General features: G+C 36.4%; 1 protein-coding gene and 1 long non-coding RNA gene across 51 annotated transcripts in view; one reads left to right on the top strand and one right to left on the bottom strand.

Annotated features, from left to right (window-relative positions):
• SLCO1A2 (solute carrier organic anion transporter family member 1A2) overlaps positions 1-25570 on the top strand; it is a 118272-nt gene that overhangs the window by 67966 nt on the left and 24736 nt on the right. For 23 of the 50 annotated variants that reach the window (XM_070620764.1, XM_070620763.1, XM_070620760.1 and 20 more), the window contains 8 exons: positions 4836-5026; positions 5375-5496; positions 9959-10100; positions 14505-14637; positions 18393-18499; positions 20611-20757; positions 23471-23569; positions 24411-24629. In XM_070620764.1, the coding sequence (XP_070476865.1) occupies positions 5437-5496; positions 9959-10100; positions 14505-14637; positions 18393-18499; positions 20611-20757; positions 23471-23569; positions 24411-24629 (907 nt within the window). In that variant the 5' untranslated portion in view covers positions 4836-5026; positions 5375-5436. Of the gene's footprint in view, positions 1-4835; positions 5257-5374; positions 5497-9958; positions 10101-14504; positions 14638-18392; positions 18500-20610; positions 20758-23470; positions 23570-24410; positions 24630-25570 lie in introns of those variants that run through there. The other 27 variants (XM_070620774.1, XM_070620772.1, XM_070620770.1 and 24 more) reach the window with 18 other exon arrangements.
• Positions 1545-3117, bottom strand: LOC139083529 (uncharacterized). The gene is made up of 2 exons (XR_011540332.1): positions 2908-3117; positions 1545-2366 (listed from the first exon to the last, which is right to left on the bottom strand). It is a non-coding gene; the product is annotated as an uncharacterized lncRNA (long non-coding RNA).

Raw genomic sequence — 25570 nt, 5'->3', positions numbered from 1 at the left:
CAAGGACTTAGTGGTAATTAAAACTGTATCTCGGATCTCTTTAGACATTTTCTCCACGTGTAACTTGAATAAGAAAAATGGAGACACCTGGCTGTGTAAAGATTTGGTGACTATGGCTGTGTTCACATCATGCAAAAGTAGTTGGTTAATGAATTTGAGTCAGTTAAAATCCATCGAGTTGATGATGAAATCACATATCTTATTTGGCATCACGTAGAAATTGCAGTGTCTACATATGTAATGTCTGGAGCTTGGGAATTATGCAACTAGTTAAATCTCCTGAATCTTCTATTACTGAGAATAAAAAGAGCCCTAACCATTGAAAGCGTATTATCCAATAATATAAATAGCTATCCTTTAGCGAATGTTGATTGTGTGCTGGCATCATATTACACACTTACCTTGTTTAATTCTACTGCAATGATTATCATTCATTTTTCTGGCCTCATATCCATTCCCTCCCATCCTCTGATCCTCACAGTATCCCAAGGGACTGACTTCCGAAAATTAAATTTTCCAGGATCCCTGGCATCTGATTTCCTGTTAGATTGTGTCAATGGGAAGTAGTGCTGTGAGTCTGGGGTTGAGGGAGGGGAAAAGGGAGGGCATTTCTCCCCTCCCCACTTTAAGCGGTGCCTCTGGCAGTGCCTGTGTGTCCTTAGGGCTCAAGCTTCTGCAGCTCAGCCCATTTCCCTTTCTGATACAGCCTTAGAAGTGAGAGTGACTTCCCACTGGTGTAAACCTCTGAGTTGCCCACCATCCCCACTTTTGCTTTTGAACTCTTCTGATACCTTTGTAACTAGTTTCCCATATTAAATTCCTGTATTGAACTACCTGTCCTGGGCTCTCTTTTCCTGTCTGGACCTTGCCTGATACAAAGATAGAGACTGTCTTCATTGTATAGGTAGATTAACTGACTTGTACAAAATCACACAGCTAGTTTAAAAACACGCTTTCAAACCAATTGTGCCTCATTTCAAAGCCCAAGTACTTAAACTACTATGCTGTACCCAAATGATGCTCCGAATGAATAGCCACACAAATAGTTTTCATTAATTGCCTCTTCCTGTTATTTAGCTCAAATTGTCTGCATTATGGCACTAACTAGCTATTGTTAACATTTAATTGTCTATCTCTCCCAATAGCTTCTGAGACTTCTCGAGAGTAAGCACATATGTTATTCATCTTTGTATCCCCAGCACCAACTACTGTGCTTGGAATGTAGTAGAGTCTTAATAAATATTTGTGGAATGATTGAATAATAATTACTGCCATTGACAGAATAACTGTTTTATTCCAGCAACCATGCTTGGGGTCTAACGTAAATTTTATAACTCAGTCTTCATAACGATCTTGCAAGGTAGGCATAAATATTCCAACATCATAGATTAAAAAAAGGCCCAAAGAGTTCAAACAACTCACAATTAAACAACTAAACTAGGATTGGGTCCAGACTAACTGGGCTTCAAGGTCTGACGTTTGACTATATCTAACTGCCTCCCTACATCCATTAATGTGAATGAACAAATCCATAAATAAGTGGGTTGGGAAAAAATCCAAACATTTTATTGGATTTTCAGTTATTTCGGAAGCTTTATAAACAGATAAAGTTTTATCTCTATGAGAAAAAGGAGCAGCTCAGTATTTAGTTGCCATAATTAACTAAAGGAACATGTTTTTGTATCCAAAACTATGTCTGAGCAAGCAAAAGGAAGAGAAGAATTGGGATAATAATCTGAAGAAATGAAACAGTTTACGTTGCAAGTGTGGAAAACGTTGGCTACTCCCCTAACTATCTAATCATTCTCTAGAACGACTCGGTATGGGATGTAACACCAATGATATTCACAACCAGTTCTCCTACAGACTTAAAAGTCAGGTTTCAGCTTTACTTTTCCATGTCTTGGTCTACATCCAGAGTTAATCAGTACGTTATCCAGAGTAACAAGTAGGTATTTTTATTGCTAGATTGCTGATGAAGGTTTTTGCTGCCATTTCTGTGCATTCCTTTCTTTGGTTTGCATGGTGAAATCATATGCATGGGTAATAGTCCATGGCCCAGTCAAGTTTCTTCCCCGGTTTTGCCTAGAGTGATGCATTCCTCGTACCTCTCTGAATGTTACAAGCAAATAATACCTATATTTGTAAGGCTGATTTGCAGAATCCCTGATCTTATTTTTTCCTTTCTGATGACAATGAACTAATAGAAGTAAAATAATTTGGGAGGCATCAGACAAAAAGTCGTTGTTAATTCTACATGTTCTTCATCAGTCCTTGCTTGGTTTGGTATTGGTTGAAATTATTTCAGCTGGATATGGCTCAAGTGGCTGTTCTCTTCTTGCAGAGCTAGGGGCCGTTTGAAGATTCTAGAAATAAACAGTTTTCATAAGATTTTTGCTGGCGTGACTCCCTCTTTTTTTCCCAGGGAAAAGATATCCTTCTAAGTCTTCTTCACGTATGTACTACTAGTTTTGTCATGATAAAGCAAAGCCTTTATTTCATTAATTCGGTAGTATAGTATATTGTAAAATTAAATGGATGCATTTTCCAAAATGATTTATAGTAATAAAAAATCTATGTCTGTGTACATAACACTGGGGAAAGAGCGCAAACCAGACTACCTGTTTTGTAATAAATTGTATTGTCTTGTGACTGAGATATGTCATTAAAGACTGGCAACCAAGGGGTGTCAAAAACCCCAGGGCGTGACTGTCCAATGGATATAGAGTTTCGGTTGTGCAAGATGAAAAACTTGTAGAGATCCGCTAACTGAAAATGTTTGCATAGTTAACAATTCTGTAATGTATTTTACCACAATTTAAAAAAAAAAAAACCAAAAACCAGAGTTATGACCAGCAAACGTGGAAGAAACACAGTTATATTTGTGTGACAAAGCATACTGCATACCTGCTCCCATTTGAACGCCGAGAAGAAAGAGTTAGGGAAATAAGGTGATTCTCCACTCAATAATACTTCAGCAAGTCCTTTTCATTAGCAGTGATGACCGACGGGGATTTGTCAGTGACGCCGTGGTCCCAGGAGCAGAAGTCACGGTGTAAACAACAACGTGCTAACAAAAGGCTACTGTTCACATGGCTGGCACTTGCCCGGTTCTAGGATCTGAATAAACAACGCATGAATTCCCTGATTTGGGGTCAAAGTGCTCAGCAGTGATTGTGATATTAACTATTGGATTTCATGAATTTTGTTAAATAAACAGAATAGGTTTTATTCACTCTTTTATTTATTTTCCTCCATCGAAAATTTTAAAGTGTGTCTGAAAAGCTAAAATGTTTTCACTGTGTAAGTTGGCCAACGAGAGGAAATTTAGTGTTAATTGAATCATATTTAATTCTTTCCAAGTGCTTAGCTTCAAACACTACCTCTTACAATTGTTTATAAAACTTCTCTCAAGACAGTGAACACATTTGCAAACAAATCTTTAAGGTATGTTGATAAAACCTGCTCAAGATGGTTATATAGTGTCACAATGCATAGAAGGAACTGCAGACTTTCCCTATGTGGTGATTTTCTGTGTCGCTAATTGGACTTTCTATGTCCCATGGCTACATAGGGAAAATAGGCATTTAGAATAGCCACTGAAAAGAGTGAAGATAACTTTGACCTGGAAGAGGACTAAGTTCTCTCCCTCTCATTGTTTGATTGGGTGGGTGTATTGGGCTCAGATATTGGTATGGAGGGATGGAGGAAAAAAGATAAGGCAGCGAGATTAAGTTCTAAATCATGAGAAAGACGGAATGAGGGCAGTTGAAAGTTTAATGATAAAAGCAGATGTGTTAAAGATGAGAACCAAAGAATAGCAGTTCCCATTTTTTAAAAAATTATCCTATTCTATTGGTTTTTCCAAAGCTAGCATCATGTGCTTGCGCTATAGTTAAGGTGACTTGGTATTTTATGTGGGGGAGTTCCGTATGAGTTCGTTTGTACCGCCATTCGAATTGTCGAGAGTGTCTCTAACAATTTTCATCCATGACCTATCAATTTCACCCCTTACATACCAAACAATTTGTATTTGATTGTACACTGTCTCACTCTATTTCAATGAGTTTTATTTAAAAGTTTTACCTTTCCCTTGGGATCTGGGTCCAAATACCTTCCTCAGAGCCTTATTCTTCTCTAACTAGTTTATATCGTCTAGAGGACAGCTGGTCTGCCTTGCTCACTGCTGAAATCCTGTGCTTAGCACAATGACTGGCACACAACAGACTTAGGATAAGAAATTGTTGTATCCGTGAGAGAATGAGTAAAGAGAGCTAAGCTCATACATAATTGTTCAGTGGTTACTGCCTTAATCTGTGTAGGGTAGTGAGATTCAGCAGATTTATAGAGATACAGCAGTGAAGTTTTTAAAAATTAGTGCCATTCAGAATCACCTGTTAAATAAATTTTGTTCAGAGAATTTTAATAAATTAACACTGGGGACACTGTTAGATATCATTCTGGCAACTTGAAGTAGATTTACTAGAATAAATATTGTCAGAGTAAAACACTTTGGTTTTGGTCCAAAATGTTACCGTCGTTTCAAGACGCAAAATAGACAAAATATTTGACAAGGGGTAAGTAGAACTTAACAGAGTTCAAATCACCTTTTTGTTTTACATGTAAAAATGTGTGCCTATGTATTATACATGCATGTAGATACACATTTATTTATTTTATTGCATATGTAGACATAGAGATCTCCACTTACACGTGTGATCATCTTCTAAACCTCACATCTTAACTTGCAATGGTAGGATTGTTTTCCAGATCATAGAATTATTTGTTATTTCTACTTAGTCTATTTCCATGATTAAAATTCCACGTCTCCCCAGGTTTCTGTGAATCAGCAGTGCCCCAGAAAGTGTTTCCCTTCCTGAGACTCTGGGGAAGTCTTGGAACGCGAAGAACTTGGAGAGGGAGCCTGGCCAAACAGAGATTTTCGAGCCTTGGTAGGCTTGCTGAAGCAGATTTTTAGCACAAACACAAATCAAAGTCTGTGTGTTCTTAAAAGCAGCATTTTCATGTAAGTTCAAGGAGCTCACTTTGGTTCTATTTGTTTTGGCTGAAGAAATGAAAAGCTTTGTTTTAACCACGTGACTATTATTTTGAAAAGGGCACCAAAACAAATTATTCTCATATCTTTAATCTCACTAAAGAGTAACTAAAGTTATTTGATGTAACTTTTTCAATGGAAAATTAACAACTAAATCGCCTCTGTCATTATTTTCTACATCTGAATCAAAAGCTTCCCAGGTATTTTTTTTTTAATACATTGGATTCTGATTATCTTCTTCAGATTCAGTATTTTCTTCAAAAGAATGACGGCTTATGATTTTGTCAACAATTTAATAGATTTTTGTTTTATTAAAAGGATAGAACTAAGAAATATCAAGATTTAAAACATAAATACCTTGGAACGCTCAGGAGAGCAACATGGGAGACACTGAGGAAAGAACTGAGACTCATAAAATAAGATGTCTTTCCAAGTTGAAGGTATGGAATTTTTGTGTGTGGATATATGTGTATGTACCATATTTTTTTTAACTTAAATCTTGCAAAGTTGCTCCTATCTTTATGAAGTGATCTAATGTTAACGTCATACTAGCTGATATATTGATAATTTCTTGCTTTAATGAAGTTGGTTTGTAACTTACGGGTGTGCCTAGATAGGGTGATTGATTCAGACAATTTGGTCAGAAATGGTTTTGAGAGACTGCAGTGGAAGACAGGATCTTAAAAATTTTCGGGCACACGTTAAGTTACAACAGGATTTATTTTCCCTGGATCAAAGGCTCACCCTTCTGGGGCTTCTAGGTCAGAGGAGTATGGGGGTCTCTTCTGGAAAATGGTTCACTGGACAGAAGTGCTTTGTGAATCTGTAAGCAATGGTTGCTTCACAATGACCCAGTAAAACTAATGTTTACTTCAAGATTTGGCAACACACCAATCATTCTCTATAAGAAAAATGCCCATTTTGTTAGCTGTTTCTGGTATTCTTGACTATTTCAGAGCCAATGCTTGTTGCATAGCTTCAAAGCAATTTTGGCTTAAAACAAACATCAATTTACTTTAAACCAAAGGCTTTGGATATTTCTTGATTTTACAGCTGGTGCCTGCAAATGATTTCCAAACTAAGACATTGCCACCAATTTTCGCTGTATTGAAAGTTTGTTTTCTCTTAACACATATGTAGGGAAAATCTACCCTTGTACACTAAAGTGGAGAATTATGATATAAATCTAGAAAACTATCGTTCCTAAAATGCCATGTTAATGATAAAAAAAATTCCCCTTACGTTATCCCTCAATTCTTGTGTCCTCCTAAAACTGAGTGGTTAAACATAAGGATTGAGGCCCAGGCTTCCTGGGTTCATATCTGAGTTCAGCTGCTTATTTGCTGTGTGACCTTGGACAAGTTGCTTAATCATTTTGTGCTTCAGTTTTCTCACCTGAAAATGGTAATAACAATACTTCTGCGCCATGGGATTGTTTTTCTTTTTCACAAATGCTTGGAACAATGACTGGAACATGGTAAACGTTCAATAAATAATAGCTATTTTTATTAATAGCACTTGTGGATAAAAGTCAAGTCAGGTGTTTATTTAGAAACGATTGATCTTAAATTTAATTTTTGATTACTTTGGAGTTTGGCAAGATGAGATACAGATGTGAACATTATGGCAAAATATTGCGAGCACAAGTTTATCATGTAAAAGTGAGAGACAATTACTTAATAATTGGTTAGATTTTTTCCCTTCTCTGAACTTAGAAATATGCTTGTTAAGCAAAATTCTTTAGAAGGCATCAAAGGATTGCCCTCAATGAATTTGTTTCAAACTCTGGGGCATTATTGTTAAAAGGTTGTAGAACTAGCTTTATAAATATAGGGGTTATTTTGCACCAGCCATGGGTCAGAATAGCTACTGGTTGTTTTCACTCTGTGAATAGAATCAAACAGTTCAGGCAACCCATCTAGGTGTTTTAGGAAAAGAACATTGGGGTCATGATTTATCTAGTTTCCTTTCTTAAAATGTTAAATAAAATAAAGTATTCTCCCAAATGTCATTTGTACTTTACTTGGTAGATCTTGCTTTTAAATATGAAGCCTGAATTTTAAAACCATTTGGAAATTATCAGCTCTCAATAATGTGCTCTGCAAAGATTTATAGTGTGAAGAAAGAGTTTCTATAAATGGTATTTACGATAAAAGGATGAATAGCTGGAGATGTAGCTATACTATCTTGTCAGACATATAACAGTTTTGACTCATATGGAACTTGATATGTATATTTCCCAGGTCTTTTTCACATAAATTTCTATTCAGATGTTCCCAAACTAATTGGTACAGCTAACTCTTGGCTTAGGTGTATTTAATCTTATTACATTCCATCTTACATTCAGCTTACTTTCAGCTCTGACCACTTCTTCAAGATGTTTTTGAATACTTATTCTGTCATTAATTTAGTAAACTTGTCTTGGGTGTCTATTATTTGTCAGGCACTTACTAGACACCAAAGATACAAAGGTAAATAATATACGGCTCCTATCTTTGAATTGCTCACAGTTTAGTGAGGGGAGAGGTTATAGGCATCCAAACACATAAATAAAGTGCACTAAGGGCTGTAATAAAGGCAGGCATATAGCAGTGTAGGAAGATAAGATGTGAGTGGTCAAGGCTACCTAGGGAGCAGAGAGCAGAGGAAGCCTCCACAATACAAATGATGGGAGAGTTGAGTTTTAAAAATTGAGTATATATTTAGCAGATACACAAAAGAAAGAAAAGTATCACAAACAGAAGACCATCCTGTAAAAGGCACTGCGATGGGAAATGGCATGGTGAATTAGAGGAACTATGAGTAGAACGTTACGTCTAGAGACAAGCAGCAGGAGCTGATACTGAGATATAGACAAGGTTTTGTTGGCCATCTAAAAAACAGGAGGTTTTGTTTATGGGAAGCCACTAAAATACTTTAACAAGTAGAATCATATGCCGACTATGCATTTTATTAATTCATTGGACAAAAATTTACTAAGCTCCAAATTAGTGGTGGTGCAGGTGGAAGGGAGGTTGGAGGTGGCCAAGGCTAGCAGAGACTAAAAAATGATTGCAATTGTCTCAGCTAAACTGTGCATACATTTGAAAGATTTCACCGTGAGTGATAATTAAAGCCATGGGAATAAGTGAGATTTCCTAGGGAGAGCATGTATAGCAAAAAGAGGAAAGGGTACAAGACTGAAGGGGTTGGCCAAAGAAAAGATTGAATAGAAAGAGTCTAGCAGATAGGCACAGATATATATATGCATGGAGGGAGGGAATTTCAGAGATATTAGGTAAACGGAGGACTGAGAAGAATCTATTGAATGCGGAAATCAGGAAGTTGTTTATGACTTTTTATGGAGTAGCTTCAAGAGAGGTCAGAGTGTCATAGACTGAAGGGTGAATGGAAGGTTAAATAGTGTAGGCAATGAATCTAGACTATTCTTCCAAACAGCTTGATGGTAGCTGGACCTACCACCAGTGATGAGCGAAGATATTTGTTTTTAAAAGACAGAAATACTTTGAATATATTTATAAGTTAGTGAGGAGAGACGCAGTAAAGAGCACGAGGTTAAAAACAGAGGAGTGGGGGCACTAATTGATGAATCAGGATCTCACAAGTGGGAAGAATGGATTCAAGAGTGTGGGTGGAAGGATTTTATTGTACAGGAGAAGGGACAGCCATCCTTCTAAGAAATTCGAGGGAGGGATAGAGGTGAGCTTGAAGATGAAGTTGCTGAGAGCATTTGCTGGTCAAGAAGAGCACGTGGCTGGGCTGGAAACAGAGGAAAAGACAAGGTTTGAATCATCTTGAAGGGAATGTACAAGGTGCAATATGAACTGTGGGGTTGGTTCAAAGTTGGGAGTGTGGAACGTGGAGGGATGAGGATTTTAGTGGTTTGAGTGTGCTGGCTACAGAGTGGATCAAATGGTCTCCCAGGATAGAAGCGTCATCAGGAAAATCTAAGCTAAGTAGGGCCAAGGGAAAAGCCCTATGGCATAGGATTGGAGACCACCATTCAGGCTGATATAAATCTATTTATCTATAATTCGTTGATTTTGAAGCAGCAATTAATCTACTTAACTATAACATTACTCAGTATGTAATGTTCCTTTTTCAAATCTCTTACTAAAATCTGTCTTCTTCTTTCTGATTTAATAAAACTATAAAAGTTTTAACTTTTCACATTTTTAGTAAAACCATGCTAGCTTCTGCTGATCACGATAGTTCTATTTGTTAAGTTGTCCTTGATTTTCATCATGGATTGTATCAACCTGACTGCTCTCTGGAACTCTATCAATACATAGGAAATGTGATTCAATATGTGGAAATTTATTGTATTCGTATTTGTTTATCATAGCAAGTACTTATTCTGTTTAGAAACATTTCATAATGGTTTGTAATTAAAATATTGCTTTAAATAAATTAAGTGGCTGTGAGTAGCAATCTAATGTTGTATAATTTGCCTATTACTTTGTATAAAAGAAACCTCGAGCAAATTTGCTACAGAAATAATGTCTTTGGGTAATGCTACATTCTTTTTTTCATTAACATATATGTATTCTTTTGCATTACAGATAGCATCGTAGTGCTGAAGTTCTGTTTAAATCATTTACTGTCTTATTTAGAATGACGATTAGTTTCTATGTACACACAAAATGTACCTATAAAATAATGAGGCTACAGTTACCTACACAATTCAGTATTAGTAATCAACTAGTCCCACTTTGAGTTTTCAAAGAGAGAGCATGGCATGAAAGGCCAGAACAGACCACATTAAGACCACATCACAAATTGAAGGGTTATTTAAGTTGGAAACAATCGGTCTTGCGATAGAAGATATTTTGTCAACAGATGGCAAATATATGATTCAAAAATAAATTTTTCATGTGTTTTCTTATACTCTTTTCTCCCTAGATGTTTCTGTTGGCAATAACATGTGCATATGTAGCCAAAACACTATCTGGATCTTATATGAATTCCATGCTCACACAAATAGAGAGACAATTCAACATCCCAACATCTGTGGTTGGATTTATTAATGGGAGCTTTGAGATTGGTAATGAACTATTTTTGCATTACTTCTTTTTATATTTTATTTTATCTGTGGAATTAGAATTTTATTTTTATTTACTGCTTTAGGTCATTTAATCTGACTGAATAATATGTTTTCTAAAGTGAGTTGAATAGCTTAACTAACTTTGGAATATGCTTACAAACAGTTCATTTAAATATTACCCCTGAACAACACTTAAATATTGCCACATATCCCACCACTGGACTTTTTATTCTTATAGGTTTTTGGTTATCTAGTATGCGTGGCAGAATATTTAGTGTTTATACTTAGTCTATCATTTGATAACCCTTAAGGGCTCTATCTTCATACTTAGAAGAAATCACGGAAAAATAAAGGAATCTGTTTTCCAAGGGAAAAAACAAATATTTTTCTTCTCCTGTTGTTTCTGGGAGGTTGAGAATTCTCCTTCCTCTGTGCGGAGGGAAGAAGAAACTGCTTTCACATCTCCCTGAATTTATTTCAGAAACCACTTCTAGGGAGGAATAAAGTCTCTTCTTAGGCTCTGGTTTTTGCGGGTGACCAGGAAGATGTGGGGACAGAGAGAAAGATTTCTCCTGTGAACAAAGCTACATAGAAATATGAATGCTGCTCCTTTATGGTTTTATAATGACTTCTACTTCCTTCGAGGTGAAAGTTGCCTTTGATATATTTAATTGGTATCTGAAAGAAAAGTCAGGATTGAGGAGAGGCAAAACTGAAGCAGGCGATGCTTGATCCAGTCTGCTAGTGTTCAATTCTCTCAGACCTTGCTTTGTACCGCATGTGTGCTAGATCCTGGTGATGGAGTTAGAAGTCGTTCCTTAGATAGTCCTTGTGTAAACTCAGCTCACAGGCTAATGAAGGGAATTGATGCAAAATAATAATTTTAATTGAATGCAGTAAGTTTGGTGACATAGGCATATGCATATGCTCTGTAGGAGCACAGAGGAGGGACTCAACCTCACACAGGGTAGATCGGCTCTTGAAAGATGAAAGTACTTCCAGATGAAGAAACAGGGTTGGATGAGTGTGAAGAGAATTCCAATAGAAGAAGCATAAGTGTGAGACAGCATAGTAGCTTGTGTGGAGAGCAACATTCAGCCCAATATTATTGGCTGGCCAAGCTGAAGGTGGAAATTATTAGGATATAAGCCTGGAGAAATGGGCAGGGGTGAGAAATGGGCCATGGAGAGCCTTACGTGCTTTCTATGGAATTTACCTTTTGTCCTTTAGGTAACAGACAGTCATTAAGGGATTAGCAGGAGTTATCAATATTTCTGTGCCAAGGACTTTTTTGCAATCTGATGCCATATGATTTCAGAATAATATTTTAATTGAATAAAATAAAAACTTTAAGAGTACAAAGGAAGCCAATTATGTTGAAATAAAATTATCAAAATATTAAAAGAACTTGTCATCTCTTAATATGTTTGTACTTTTTATCAATATCCTAAATAACAATATCTATATTAATTTTGAAGGACTGATTAGTGTCAATAATATTTGAGGTATCTGCAACAACTGTAATGTCATATTCAAATATCTGTCACTTCTATTGATGACAAAATCATATGTACTGCTAATACCGCTGTAGTTTGTGCCTGCTTTCACTGTCAAAGGAAATGCTAATATTTAGTTAAAAGTTAGGGAAAATAAAGTTGCAATTGTTTTTCTCATTCAAGTTCTTGGAACCCCTGATTTCTATCCATGGGCTCCTTTGGGGTTTGTAAACTGAAGATCAAACTATTAAAAGCAAAGTTCAGATTTGCTTTTTTGAAGGGCCATGCTGTGGCTGTGTTGGGGATAAATTTGAAGGTGGTCAATCAGTCTGGGGCAGAGAGGATACACGGAGGCTGATGCAAAAGCAAGGGAGGGCTATCTGAGCCTGAGCCAGGATCCGACTGGAATATGAGAATAGAGAGAGAAGACCTAAGGAAAGAGGACCCAATACATATTAGGACTAGAGAGAAGGTGACCTAAGACATATTTAGGAGTTAAATCCCAGAGACCTGAGCGAGAGTTTAGATGTGGTGGGTGAGGAAAGCAGGAATCCCCAGGTTTACGTCTTGGGCAGTAGAGTGGATAACGGTGCTGAGACAGAGAATAGAGGAAGAGGAACAAGATTATGGTGGTGGCTCTGGGACAATGGTGAGTTCTGTGTAGGCAAATATTGTCTGTGGTAATACCAGTGAAACCTTTGGGTAGCGATGTCCACATTGCAGTCATATGAGTCTGAAGCATTGCGAAACTGTCAGGGATGGAGCTATTGATTAAGTAAGTAAAAAGGTGGTTCTTAAAACTTGAGAACAGATGAAGCTACTCAGGGAGAGGATATAGGGTTATAAGTACAATGGACAAAGAATGGATCCCTGAGGGACACCAATGTTTAAGGCACAGGTAGAGAAAAAGGAGCCCATAACAGTGTTAAGAGAAGGAATAGTCAGAGAAGTAAGAGGGGAAAGAGGACAGAATGGTCTTATAGATGCCAAGGGAAGAGAAATTTCCAAAAGAGAACATTTGCTAGCAGCATGAAAAGAATTAGAAATGTCCAGTCAGATAAGGATGGAAAACTATTCCCTGTGTTTTATAATATGGAGATAATTGATGATCTTTGCCATGGCACTTTTAGCTGAAGAGTAGATTTAGAAACTAGAAAGCAGTGAGAGAGCAGTGACTTCAGGCGAGAATGGGAGAAGAGTGGAATCTCTGAATACAGATCAATGTTCTGGGAAGTTTGGAGAGAAGCTAGAAAACATCTGTAACTGAAATGCAGTAGAGAGGGAGGAGCTTAAAATATTATGAGAGAGGTTTTAATTATTGGACTAAGTTTCTGGAAAGAATGGAAGTTCCCAGGTGGTCTGTTTGATCTTGGATGGTCAGATGGGCACCAAACACTGAAACTGAAGGAAGATGGTAAGGCCAAAGGGTGGGGAACTCAGATACCTTTGTGTTTGATTGCTCCGCATTTCTTGACAAGTAGAAAATATTAACTATGGAAAGTGAGTGTTGAAAGGTGGTGTGAGCAGAATGATGAAGATCTGAAATAGTTGTTGAGGGGAAAAAGAGAGGTAATTTACAGACGCTGATAAAAGTATCGCTTTGATTACTTTTCCTCAGTAATTTTACAAGCAGTGTTCTCAAGTGTTCTCAAAACACTTGACAAGAACTTAACTGTCTTTTTCCATCCCCTCTCATCATAATTATTTTACTGACAGAGCAAGGAATTTGAAAGATGAACTCACCCTAATGTAAGGAGGGAAATCTCCTTCCTGCTCCTTTCAAAAATAGATATGGATTTCAAACAGTGGCCTTATTGAGACACTACCTTCAACATGGATGGCTTTGATGATGGGCATTTTAGAAACCTAGGGAGGCCAATGTGGCTGCCATGGCTATAGAGATGGGACACTCTCCATATAAAATAATATAGGGGCTGACTTCTCTTCTGCTTACAAAGCAGACTACAGAGAAAACAGAGATGGAAAGAGAAGTCTTCAAAATATACATCACCACTTAGAAAGTTATTAACTCCTTGAGGAAGAGTTTTTAAAATTTTTATAATCCTCAAGCTCATCATAGTGACTTTCCCTATACATAGTAAGATTAGGGTAAATATTGATTATTGAATTAAAAATGTATGATTTGAGAACTTACATGTTTGGCTCTTCCAATCCTTTGCTCCATAGTCTTCAAGGGTCTGTCCATCAGAATGGGGCCTCCTCAATTATTGTCTAAATCCTAAAGCTTTATCCTAAGACATGGGAATACACTTTTTCCTGAGTTATTTACTCCTCAAACACAGATTTACTTCTAAGACCGTGGTGGAGAAACAGGGATCCACTACTTTTTGTTTCTAAAGAAAGAAGTAGAAGTGAAAATAGACCTATAGCTTGGCTACATTGACCAATATAAAGTTATATTTGAATCATGAGTTACAAAACATATATCTATCTGGAGTTGACTTTGCTTCCCTTTTCAAACATAGGAAAGCCTATCATACTCTGTGGAGCCGGCATGGGGGGAGAGGCCAGAGATGATGTACAGGCTGACACCTACTTTTACATTCCATTTTCTAAAGCCAGATAATCACAAATAGAGCCATTAACATTTCCTAGAACCATTCTTCAGTCCCTTTCACTGGCTTCTCTTTCTCCGCCCTCTTTAAAATGTTAGTGTTCCACCGACATCTGTTTATGTGTCTGTGGACATTGTGGAATAAAGCCCTCTTTCAGGGCAGGGATTGTGTCTTATTCATTTGTTATTTCATGCATCCCTAGCACCAATCCTAGTATTTGAGATATTTATTATACAATAAATGCTAAATAGTAAATGATTGGGTGAGGCTGTTAATTAAGACTTTGTTCATACTTATTGAACTGTTCACATTTCATCTCAATTTTTTCCTAGGAAATCTTTTGTTGATTGTATTTGTGAGTTATTTTGGAACCAAACTGCATAGACCTATAATGATTGGTGTTGGATGTGTGGTTATGAGCCTAGGGTGTTTCTTACAATCACTACCTCATTTCTTCATGGACCGGTAAGTATTCCAGTCTCTGAAGACCTGTCAGGTTCAACTTACAGCTTTAGGAAATAAAGAATGGAATTTCCTTTCTCAGAACAATGCTTCCTAAAAGCACAGAGCACTGTAATGGGAACTGCAAGGTGCAGATTCTGTCTCATCTGTCTGTTTTGTGCTCCTGGCTGCCTGCTTCCACTTACACAGCCACATTTTGTCAATTTATGAAATATAGATTTGAGACAGCTCTTTCATGGAGTTGAGTCTGATGATAAGATTCTTAGGCTCTGGCAAATCTGGGATTACTCCTTTCTTGGGACTATTTAGATGCTTCTAATTACAGTTGAGTTTCTGTTTAATTGTAGGTCACCAAGAGACTCAATCTGAAGATTGATTTTTATTTTAATTTTTACCAAAATAATATGTGTACAAAGTTGTAAAACTAAAATTATATTGAAAGTCTTATGTTGAAAAAAGAATTGTCCCGTTACTTCAACATTGGCCATATTACTGCTTTCTAGATTCAACCACTCCCAAGTCTTTTAGCTCTTTCTTCTGCTGTTTGCTTCCGTATTTATAAGTAAATGTTTATCCTTTCAGTTTTTGCTACCTTAGTGTTGTGTAATATCTATTGACTTCCTACTATAAGCTCATGTTCACTATTTTCATGTGTATCACTATGGAAATATTTTTTACATTTCAACTAAAACATGCTGTTATCTTTCCTTTCTTATATCACTTTTTATTTTCCCTGGATTTAATAATTGCCTCATTTTTTATTTTGATTTGTTTTCTTTTCATTTCTCACTAGCCATAAGGAAACTCTCTACTGGTAGGGGAATGTCTTCTCAATATACTCATACATATCAGAGAGTTTCATTTTTGTCTTGAAGATACCTCTCCTGTAACCACCAATTTTTCATGTGCAATCTGAACCAGGAACTCTCTAGGCTTTCTGAGTGACTACTTCCTTGAAATTGGTCTTCAACATTATCTTGAGAATCTGCTTTGCCTTTTTCTTCCATTCAATTCCTTATTTCCTGGGTATCATATCTTCTGTTTTCCTTTTTCACTCTCACTCCTTTTTATGGAAAATGTAACCTGATAGGTTTCTGAGAAAGTGTGTAAGCGAATTAAAAATTTTAAGATCTTGAACATCTGAAAATATGCATATTCTATTCCCACACTTAGTTGATAGTTTGGCTGGTATAACATTCTAGGTTGGAAATATTTTCCCTAGGGATTTCGAAGACATCAGTCCAATGTTTTCTACCTTCTAAGGTTACTATTGAGAATCCTATGCATTCTAATCCCTGTGTCTAACTTCTTTTCTCTGGGAGCTATTGAGATTTTCTTTTAAGTTCCAGAGGCTAAATTCGTAATTGTCTACTATAGATCCTTTTCCTCCATTGTGTTCAATGTCTTCAATCTGGACATTTGTAAAAGTTACTTGTATTGTTTCTTGATAATATCAGTCCCTACCCCTCAATTTTCTGTTTTTAGAAAATTCAGTTCTTCTTCTAGTTCTTGAATATGGTTACATCCAAATTAAGCTTATATTTTTCTCATCATTTTTCCTGCCATTTTCTCTCTTGTCTTTTTGTTACTTTTGGGGAGTTTTCTTTAACTTTATCTTCCAAAGCTTTGAATGGATTTCTAACTTTTGCTACCATATTTTTAATTTTCAAGGACTCTTTTTTTCTTTGAATGTATCGTTTTAAAGAACATCTTCTTTCAAGAATGCAATGTCTTTTCCCACATACATTTTCCTCATCTGTCTTCATTGTCTTTCTCTCCTTCAAGTGTACAGTTTTTTATTTGTTTTGTCTTTTTCTTTACCATTATAGGCTTCCCTCATATATCTGGTGGTTCTTGTTATCTATTCATATTTAAGAGAGAAGAATAACAACTACAAGCTAACTGGAAGTTCTGTGTACATATGTAGGACTTGGTTAACGGAGGACTTCACAGCACAGGGACTGGCTGTGTTTTAGATGGCTCAGAACTGCCCATAATCTGTCAGTTATCCTAGGCAGGGATTCTCAAGTCTGTTGCCTGAGAGGTGGAAGCTTGGCTACCAACCAGGTGGGAGAGGAATCTCACTTTTCAGTATGCAGATTTTTTTTAACTTAATACTCCTGGTTTTTAGTATGACCTCCATATCCTCAATGTACCTGGTCTGACTCTCTAGAGTCAAAAGACCATTTTCAGTTAAAATGGCAGATGATGTCTATCAGGGTCTAACTGATCCACATACATGCTTTAAACCAATCCTCTTGTTTTTGGGATCATGCCCACTCCCACGTTTAGACATATCTTGTATCTTCCCTGAGATTTCCCAAGGGGAGTGTGGCACACGTTTGGTTGCTCCCCTGTAGGCACTTACTTAGGGCCATTCTTCTCATATCAACTAATTCAGTGACCACTCAGTTATCTGCTTTCCCATTTTCAAAATCTTATTAAACTCTTTCTTCTTGTCAAATCTTCCATTCTCTTTATCCTTGTGGCATTATACCTTTTCATTTTCCATTTTAAAATCAATTTACTGCCATTTTGCTGATGTTTTGGGGATGAATGGACTTTGAATGAGTTATTGGGTTTTAATAGATAACAAATGAGCAAGATATAGTGTCTTCTCAGGGATTTCTGAAGGAATCAGAAGTTTCCAGGCAAAGAGTTTTTACTGTCCTTTTATTTCCTATCCTGTCCAAGACAGCATCAAATAATATTCAGCTATTATTTACATTTCTTTCCACCCTCTGCCAAAGGTATTATTTCTTTGCCCAAAGCTGGCATGTCTCATTGGATCATGGGTATGGAGACAGAAGCCTTTATCCACAGTTCACAGTCAAACTCTACAGGCATGACTGGGCAATTGTTCTAATGGGAAGTTATTTTGACCCTTTTCGTTATGTTCCATAGCATAGAAATTAGGACTATTGTTGACATCCAAGCATAACACTCTTTAGCTTATTTGGAACTCAGAAGGGCAAATTTTCTTTGGCTTTCTCTTATCTAATAGAAACATAGAAGCCAATCCAGCATAATTTCTAACAAAGAGAGACTTAGCTGGACATATTTCCCTCCATTGTTGGTGCGTGGTAATTTGTTTTCTGAGAAAGGGCATGTGGATCTTGTGGCAATTTGCCTAAGGCAAATGGTCACAGTCTATTAACTCTTTTGTTCTAATGAGAAGAGAAAAAGTCATTACATTGTGCTCTCACAGTGTTTGAGATTCTCCTAAGGTCTCTCATTATGACGGACAAATGTTTTGTTTTTCTTAGGGATTAACAAGTACATGAAGTAATTATTGTTTGGCTTCCCAGAAAGCAATGGCATATTTCTTATGAGCAAACCTCAGAGAATCCAAAGTTGGAACCTGGTTTTGTGGTGGTGTTTTTTCCCCCAAAGCCTTTATCTTCTTAATTATACTTTGTAGAGTCTATTATTTATCTTAGTTTTTGTTCCTTATCCCACAGTAATTGTTTCCGGGAAATGATCACCTAAAAACCACAGAAGGTTGATGTTAGGTAATCTAAGAGGAAGATAATCCACATGCAGATAATTGAAAGCTAGCTGTCAACAGATTGTATGCTTACAGCGAGTGGCAAGTTCTTTTTGGTGATATTATGATGATCAGATAGCAAAGATGAAAAGAAAACTACTTTGCTGGATGTGGATGTTGTGTCTTAAGTGAAACAGGAGTAATCTGCACAATGCTCACATTGTCCTCTTTGGCTCCTTAACACGAACATGTTTTCCCTGTGTTCATACAGATATGAATATGAATCTACAGTTTCAGTTTCAGGCAATTTGTCCTCAAACAGTTTCTTGTGTATGGAAAATGGAACCCAGATTTTCAGACCAACAGAGGATCCATCAGGTTGTCTACTTCATTTTATTGCTTTCTGTTCAGTGAATTTGTAACTGAACACTTTCTGAGTTATTGGGTTTGGTTAAGAAAGTAAGGCAAATGAGCAAAATATATTTTCTTTTTTCAGGGATTTTGGAAATCACGAGGGAGACTAGGAATGTCTGATAACACAGAATATATTATATTTATATATAATATATATATTTGAATATACTTATTAAGACTGCCTTGTCTATTGTTTAAAATGGTTATTTAAAAATAAATCAAAGACATCCATTCAAGGACTACTGTAGAGTTAATTCTGTGGAGCAAACATTTTAGAACAATAGATTTACACTGATAATTTGGTCTATATAACATGTAAATAGGAAATAGACATAGAAACAAAGTTCAAAGGATTTAAGTTTTATCTCTAATCTTCTATAGAAGAGAAAGCAGGCAAGTACGCGATAGTTCTGATTTACTCTATTCTCTTTCTACTGAACTAGGAACTTATCCTTCTGCCCTACTTCTCCTTCTTTACCAGAGACATTACTTTACAGTCCAACACAGTAGTGGTGCTTCTTCGAGCTTCCTGTAGTCCCAGAAAAACAACATACCAGTCTCTACCCTTTCCTATGCTAAGGCATCTATACAATCTTCTGGTGATACTTAGTCTGGAGGTGACCCTGTTGACTCACCTCAGACTAGAACTCTCTATGATGGGGACATTTTTATGCTGGATTCATATCAGTGGAAGTTACAGTGGTTCTCAAGGCTAGGAATTTTTACTGCCAGCATGGAATCAGAAGGAACCAAAATAGTTTCAGGGAGTGTAAGAATAGCTGTCTCAGAAACTCTAAGCCAAGGGAACCCCCTGGGGAAACAATGAAAAACAGTGACATAACAGTGGCCTGTGTTCTTTCCTTGGGCTGGCTTTTGCCAAAGACTGACTCTGATCCTATTATTTCCTACTTTTTTTCTTTTTTAAAAAAGTGTGCTTTGTAGTAGATAAATCAAAACGTCCCAAGTCTGGTGTAGTTCCAGGAGAGTGTATTGATTCTTTGATCACCTGATATTTTTAGTTTTGCCATAGCATGGGCCTAGAGTTTGCCTACGATCTCCAGAGACAAATCCTTGTGCCCACTGTGGGAAAAATATACGAATCCCCAGAAATGGAAACTGATCCTTTTGGACTGGGAATGACTGAGAGATAGATTTCATAAAAAATTTCCAGACCCAGCTGTGCTCAGGACCCTCACATCTGTGGGTGGCACCTGGCCAGCTTGTAGGAGATGAGAATAAGTTGTCACTCACTTTCCTGAAAAAGTGACCCTGCAGAGCGTGCTCATGTCTTGACTGCTATTTTGGCTTAGAACAAAAATGGAAAAACAGTAGACATAAGTCTTCAGAGATTTACCTATCTTCCTCCCTTTCAATCCTCTTTGGACTAGTCTTTGTTATTCTACTAAGCAGCTGCTGCTCCAAGATTGGGATGGATTTCTTTATTAAAACTTATTCGGTGGTTACAGTATACAGTAGGCATTATAGAGAAAATGTGATTACTACCCAGTTCAATATTTTTAGTGTCCATAAGTAATTAGAGCTGCAGAGAATTCAAACTTCAGTGAGACTCTTATTTAAATCTTATAAATATAGTATACATTCTCGGTAGAGATATTTGTGGGTTTTTTCTTTCCCCAAATTTAGTATAGAAATGGGGTAGCACTCATAGCAGCTAACGGGGCTCAGTAGTTGCAGGAAACTAGCTCTCTGGAGGGAAAATAAAAAGCCCTGGATTTTAGTGTTTGCCAATTTCTGTTGTGTAACTATTTCCATCAAACTACCAATATGTTGTCACTAAACACTGAATTGGGAACAGAGGTGTATACTCATCTCTCCCAACCCAGTAGAAACTGGCTCCAGCATACCACTTATACTTGGCCATACATAAGCTCTCTGTCAGAAAATGCAAGAGGGATGGCCCAATGATTCCTTGCCAGCATAGTAATATAAATGGTTGACAAGGTGCCATGGTCACATAAGAACTGTAAAATGCTTACCAAAAACTTACAATTTAAGTATCGCTAATACTTCACTATCAAAACACTAATGCAATGCCTTTTTTTCTTTTAATGCAGAATGTGTGAAGGAAGTTAAATCATTAATGTGGGTGTATGTACTAGTAGGAAATATCATACGTGGAATTGGTGAAACTCCCATCATGCCTTTGGGTATTTCCTACATAGAAGATTTTGCCAAATCTGAAAACTCTCCTTTATATATTGGTGAGTTTGAAAATCTGCTTTAGCCTCTTTTCAGAAAAGTAAATTCTTTGAAGGTGGATATTAGTTATTTATTTTGACTCTCAGTGATTTCCAGAATGATAAGCAGAGTGCCTTGGCACTGTTGGCCATCAGTAAAAGTTTGTTGAATGGAGAAATTACATGCTAACTCCAAACAAACCCTTTGCCAAATCTGCTTTTTACTATTAAAAATACCCTAATCTAGTTTTCCTGGAGTTCTCTTTGCCTTCTCCATTTCCTTAGCACCACTCTATATCCAGTCTGTTAAGAGATTTACCAAAGGTTTCTCTAAAATTTCCCCTACATTCAAAACCTTTCTTACTATTTTCATTACTTCTATTTTTGTTCAGGTCTCTATTACTTCATCTGCAGGTTATTACAACTTCTTTTTTGGTCAGTTTATCTCTAGTATTTTCTTTTTATCAATTTCTTATAAACATATGTGCAGTATAATTTTTCTCAAACATTGTTTTAATTATGTCTTCTCTACCAAGTTCATGAAACATACTGGCTCTTTATTTATTAACTCTGATTTCTCCATTTATTATGCATAGCTTACAATCAGTTTATCTTTTTAGTTTCCTATATAGTTTCTCTTCACCACAATCTCTCTATACTAGTCAGGCTTTTTCATATTTTTCGCAAGTATTCATCTTCATATTTTTGATTATCTTCCTTGAAATTTCCTTTTGTAAAATCCATCAATGTCACTTCCCACGATATCCAACTTAAGATCCACCTTCTTATGTTGTCATCCAGTCTCCGAAATACTCTTAATTTATTATTGCATAACTTACATTCCTTAGTTATTCCATCTGTGGGTTACAAAATCATAGCTTTGAGTATAGGAACACTTTGCTATTAAATAGACATATCTTTTAAAAACCAGAGTAGTTCAAAGAAGGTGAGAGGAGATAGGAACAAAATTACACATAATCAAGATAGATTAAAATATTTAGGATAATCATTACTCCCAGTAACTTTTGGCACTTTTTGATGACTCGCTGATTTTGCAAACATCTTTCACAGTGTTTTTCTATTCAGTCCTTTCAAATTCCTTAACATACTTCTTTTGAAGAATACAAATGCTCACCTGCAATAAATTAACAAACACCTTGTTATAATATATATTTCTTTATTCAACAAATACTAGGGTGTATAATATATATAAATTACTATGATAATCTCTCTATATATTAAGATAAATATGACATGGTTCATATAAGATTTAGTGTATAAACAACTACATAGTTATAAATCGGTGAAATTTGAAAAATATTGTATGTATAATTAAATTTGAAAAAATGAAATAAATAAATATGTGTGTGTATACTTACATAAGCATAAATCAATTAGCTATGCATCAAGGAAACAGTTCCACGTATGGCTCTGGAGTTTAGGGGAGAACATAAAAGCTAGATACAAAGTTTGAGAATCATTTATACAGAGACAATAAATGAAACCAAGAGGGCGAAATGAGGTTGCCATGGGAGACCATATATATAGTGAGAGGTCCTAGAAGAAAATACTAGGGAACACTTCAACTTCGTGAGTAGAGTAGGAGGAAGAAAAATCAAAGAAGGAGTAGTCATAGGGGAAAAAGTGAGACAATGAATGTATAGTTTTGTGAAAGTCTTAGGAGGAAAATGTTAAAAGTAAGTCGGACAGCAATGTCAAGTAACATGGACAGTTAGGAGGACGGAGACCAGAAAAGGACACTGGACAAGTAACCAAGAGATCACTGGTGCTACCTGAGAGTGTTTTGATTAGAATGTGAAAAGATTTGAGTAGAGTGTGTGGTAAGGAAGTAGAAGCAGAGAGTGGTGAAAGGAAAGAAAGCAGAGGGTGTTTGAGATATCGGAGAAATCAGTGGATGGGAGAGATTGAACAAACACAAGAGAGGGAGTGTGTGGTTGAGCAAGACCTCAGAGAAGATCTGCAGGGATTAGTGTCAAGAAGTCAGGTAGGTGGGTCAGCCTATAGAACTGTGAAGAAGGCAGAGACAATGGGTGAAGACATATTTTGAAGTCAAGAAGAAGAAAGTTGAAGAAGCTCATGTCTGGATTTTCAGTGAACATAGAGAGCTCAGCATAGATTCTGAATTGTAGACAAGTCATGAGATAACTGCTGATGAAGTTCCAGAAGAGTAGAAAGTCAAGTGAGGACAAGGGGGACTGATGGAAATGGAATATAAGAATGTGGAGGATAAGAAAAGAGATCATGATAAAAGTGAAGAGAAGTATCATTAATAGGGAGGACATAGCCAGAGGAAGTTTCAAACTGAATATTTGGGAGCAAAGTTTTTCTGAAGAATGTGCCATAAGAAGTTTATCATAACATGGATTGCTTTAAAGTTCTTCTAAAAATGTGACTATGGAAACCATCAAAAGAATCTTGCTCTATATTGTGACTTTGTCAATAGCATGATACTAGCTTATGCTGCTACAGCTAATCTTTACCTGAGACCTCAGCATGAAAGGGAACTTGGAGGCCTAGAGAAAGTGGCTTTAAATTATCAGGGTCCTTTTTAAATATTTACAGAAACAACCTTTCTACTTATATGTATACAAGCTTAATTGTCCCACAAATTGAATATCTAAAGCAAAAACAATCCAATTTTCAGACTCTATATAGAATTAGAACTCTATGCGGGTACAGAACTCTACTATAACTTTATATTTTCCTTTATTTTTAGGGTTTATAGAAACAGGAGCTATCATTGGTCCTCTGATTGGACTTTTGTTAGCATCATTTTGTGCAAACGTTTATGTTGACACTGGATCTGTGAACACAGGTAATTCAATAACGTCTATTTAGACAGTGTCTAGAGGACACAGAGCATCTTCAGGGATGTTATCGTAGTTAATCATTGACCTATTTGACCCCCAGTTAGATAGATTATCTCCACTTTCACTGAGCAAACAGAAGCGGAGGAGTTTAAATAGTTTCTCAAATATTTCAAATCAGTGAGCAGGAGAGCAAGCTAAAATGCTGATCTTCTGACTCAAAAGCCAGTGCTCTTTCTACTACACTACAACCATATTTCTTGTTTTTAAAAGATTTAAGCACATAGGTTTGAATTTCTTTTTTTTTTTTTTAAAGATTGGCCCTGAGCTAACATCTGTTGCCTGTCTTTTTTTTTTTGTTTTTTCTTCTTCTCCCCAAAGCCCCCCACTACATAGTTGTATGTTCTAGTTGTAGATCCTTGTAATTCTGCTGTGTGAGATGCCATCTCAGCATGGCTTGATGAGTAGGGCTGGGTCTATGCCCAGGATCCGAACCCACAAACCCCAAGCTGCCAAGGTGGAGCATGCAAACTTAGCCACTGGGCCACGGGGCCGGCCCCTGAATTTCTTTTAATTGAGCAATCATTTGTGGATAATGAAATAGACCTTGTAGTTCTTTAATGAATACCTATTTATAAATTCCTTACACGATAAGACAGATAGTCAAACTAATTTATTGCTAGACAATATTGTAACACCACATATTGTCAGACAAGTTTTATGAATATCTGAATTATATAAAATTCTATACTTTGATAAAACCTGAGAACTACAATTTTAATAATTTTCTATAGTTCATACAGGAGATAATACCTTAAGCTAATAAAGAATGCGTGTGTTTCTTTACAGAGGACCTGACCATAACTCCCACTGATACGCGTTGGGTTGGTGCATGGTGGTTTGGCTTTCTGGTTTGTGCAGGAGTGAATCTGCTCACTGCCATCCCTTTTTTCTTTTTGCCCAAAACGCCTCCAAAAGAAGGACTAACAAATAATGCTGAGATCGTTAAAAACGACCAAGAAGAGAAACAAAAAGAAGTCAAGAAGGAAAAGGATGGAATCACTAAGGGCAAGTATAAACACTTTAAATACTATATAATGTACTTTTTCTTTTATGTAGATGTGTCTGTATTTTAGTCTAACACTATAACATCCTAGGCTGTGTTAAGACACTTTGTCACTGACAGTCAGCAGTTAAGAATGTCTCGCTAGTCTGATTCCTCCTATGCTTCCACTTGGAAATAAGTAGTATAATTTGGAAGCTGAATTAGGTCAGCATTTATATAAAATTTTATGTCAATCTGGGCACTCAATAAATTTAGTTATTTATTTTACTTGGTCCCATTTGCCTTAAAAAATCTATTTTACAGGCAACATAGGCCTAATTTTCAAAAAAGAAAGAAATTCAAACTAAGAACAAAAGGAGGAAAAGATATACATGAATCGAAATAAGTATATAGTTCTGAAATCAAGAACGTTAGCTTAGTTCTGAGCCTCCTGGAAGTTAAGGCAGAAAAAAAACCCAAACATGGTAGGGCATATAATTCTCTATATTTGATGGAGGGAAGAATAACAAATCTTAAAGAGAAACTGTTCCCCAAGTAACAAATTGTAAAAGAAAGAAAAAATTATCATATGATGTATGATACAGGTAATATTGACCACATAGTTGTTTTTCAGTAAATGCAGGAGCATATTTCATGTAACAGGGTTTTTTGTATAGATTCTCAAAGCATAATTTACAGGCATTTCTGTGGGAAACCAAGCTAAGATAGCCTAAGTAGTATTCAAGAACATGGATTCTCACATTTGGCCACATATTGCAATCATGTAGGAAATTTTTTAAATTATTGATGTTTAGAAATTCTGTAGATTTGCCTAGATGTCTGATTTAATTAGTATGAAGAGTGGCCTGGGACTTGGAATTCTTAAAGAACGTTTATTTAGAAGGTGGGTGGGGGCTCAGTTTCCTTAACTGTAAAATGTGGATAACAATAGTGCTTAGTATTA

This window comes from Equus przewalskii, chromosome 5 (assembly GCF_037783145.1).
Source record: "Equus przewalskii isolate Varuska chromosome 5, EquPr2, whole genome shotgun sequence".
NCBI classification, from domain to species: domain Eukaryota; kingdom Metazoa; phylum Chordata; class Mammalia; order Perissodactyla; family Equidae; genus Equus; species Equus przewalskii.
Note: the sequence above shows the minus strand (reverse complement) of the source record. Positions and strands in the feature narration are given on the sequence as shown.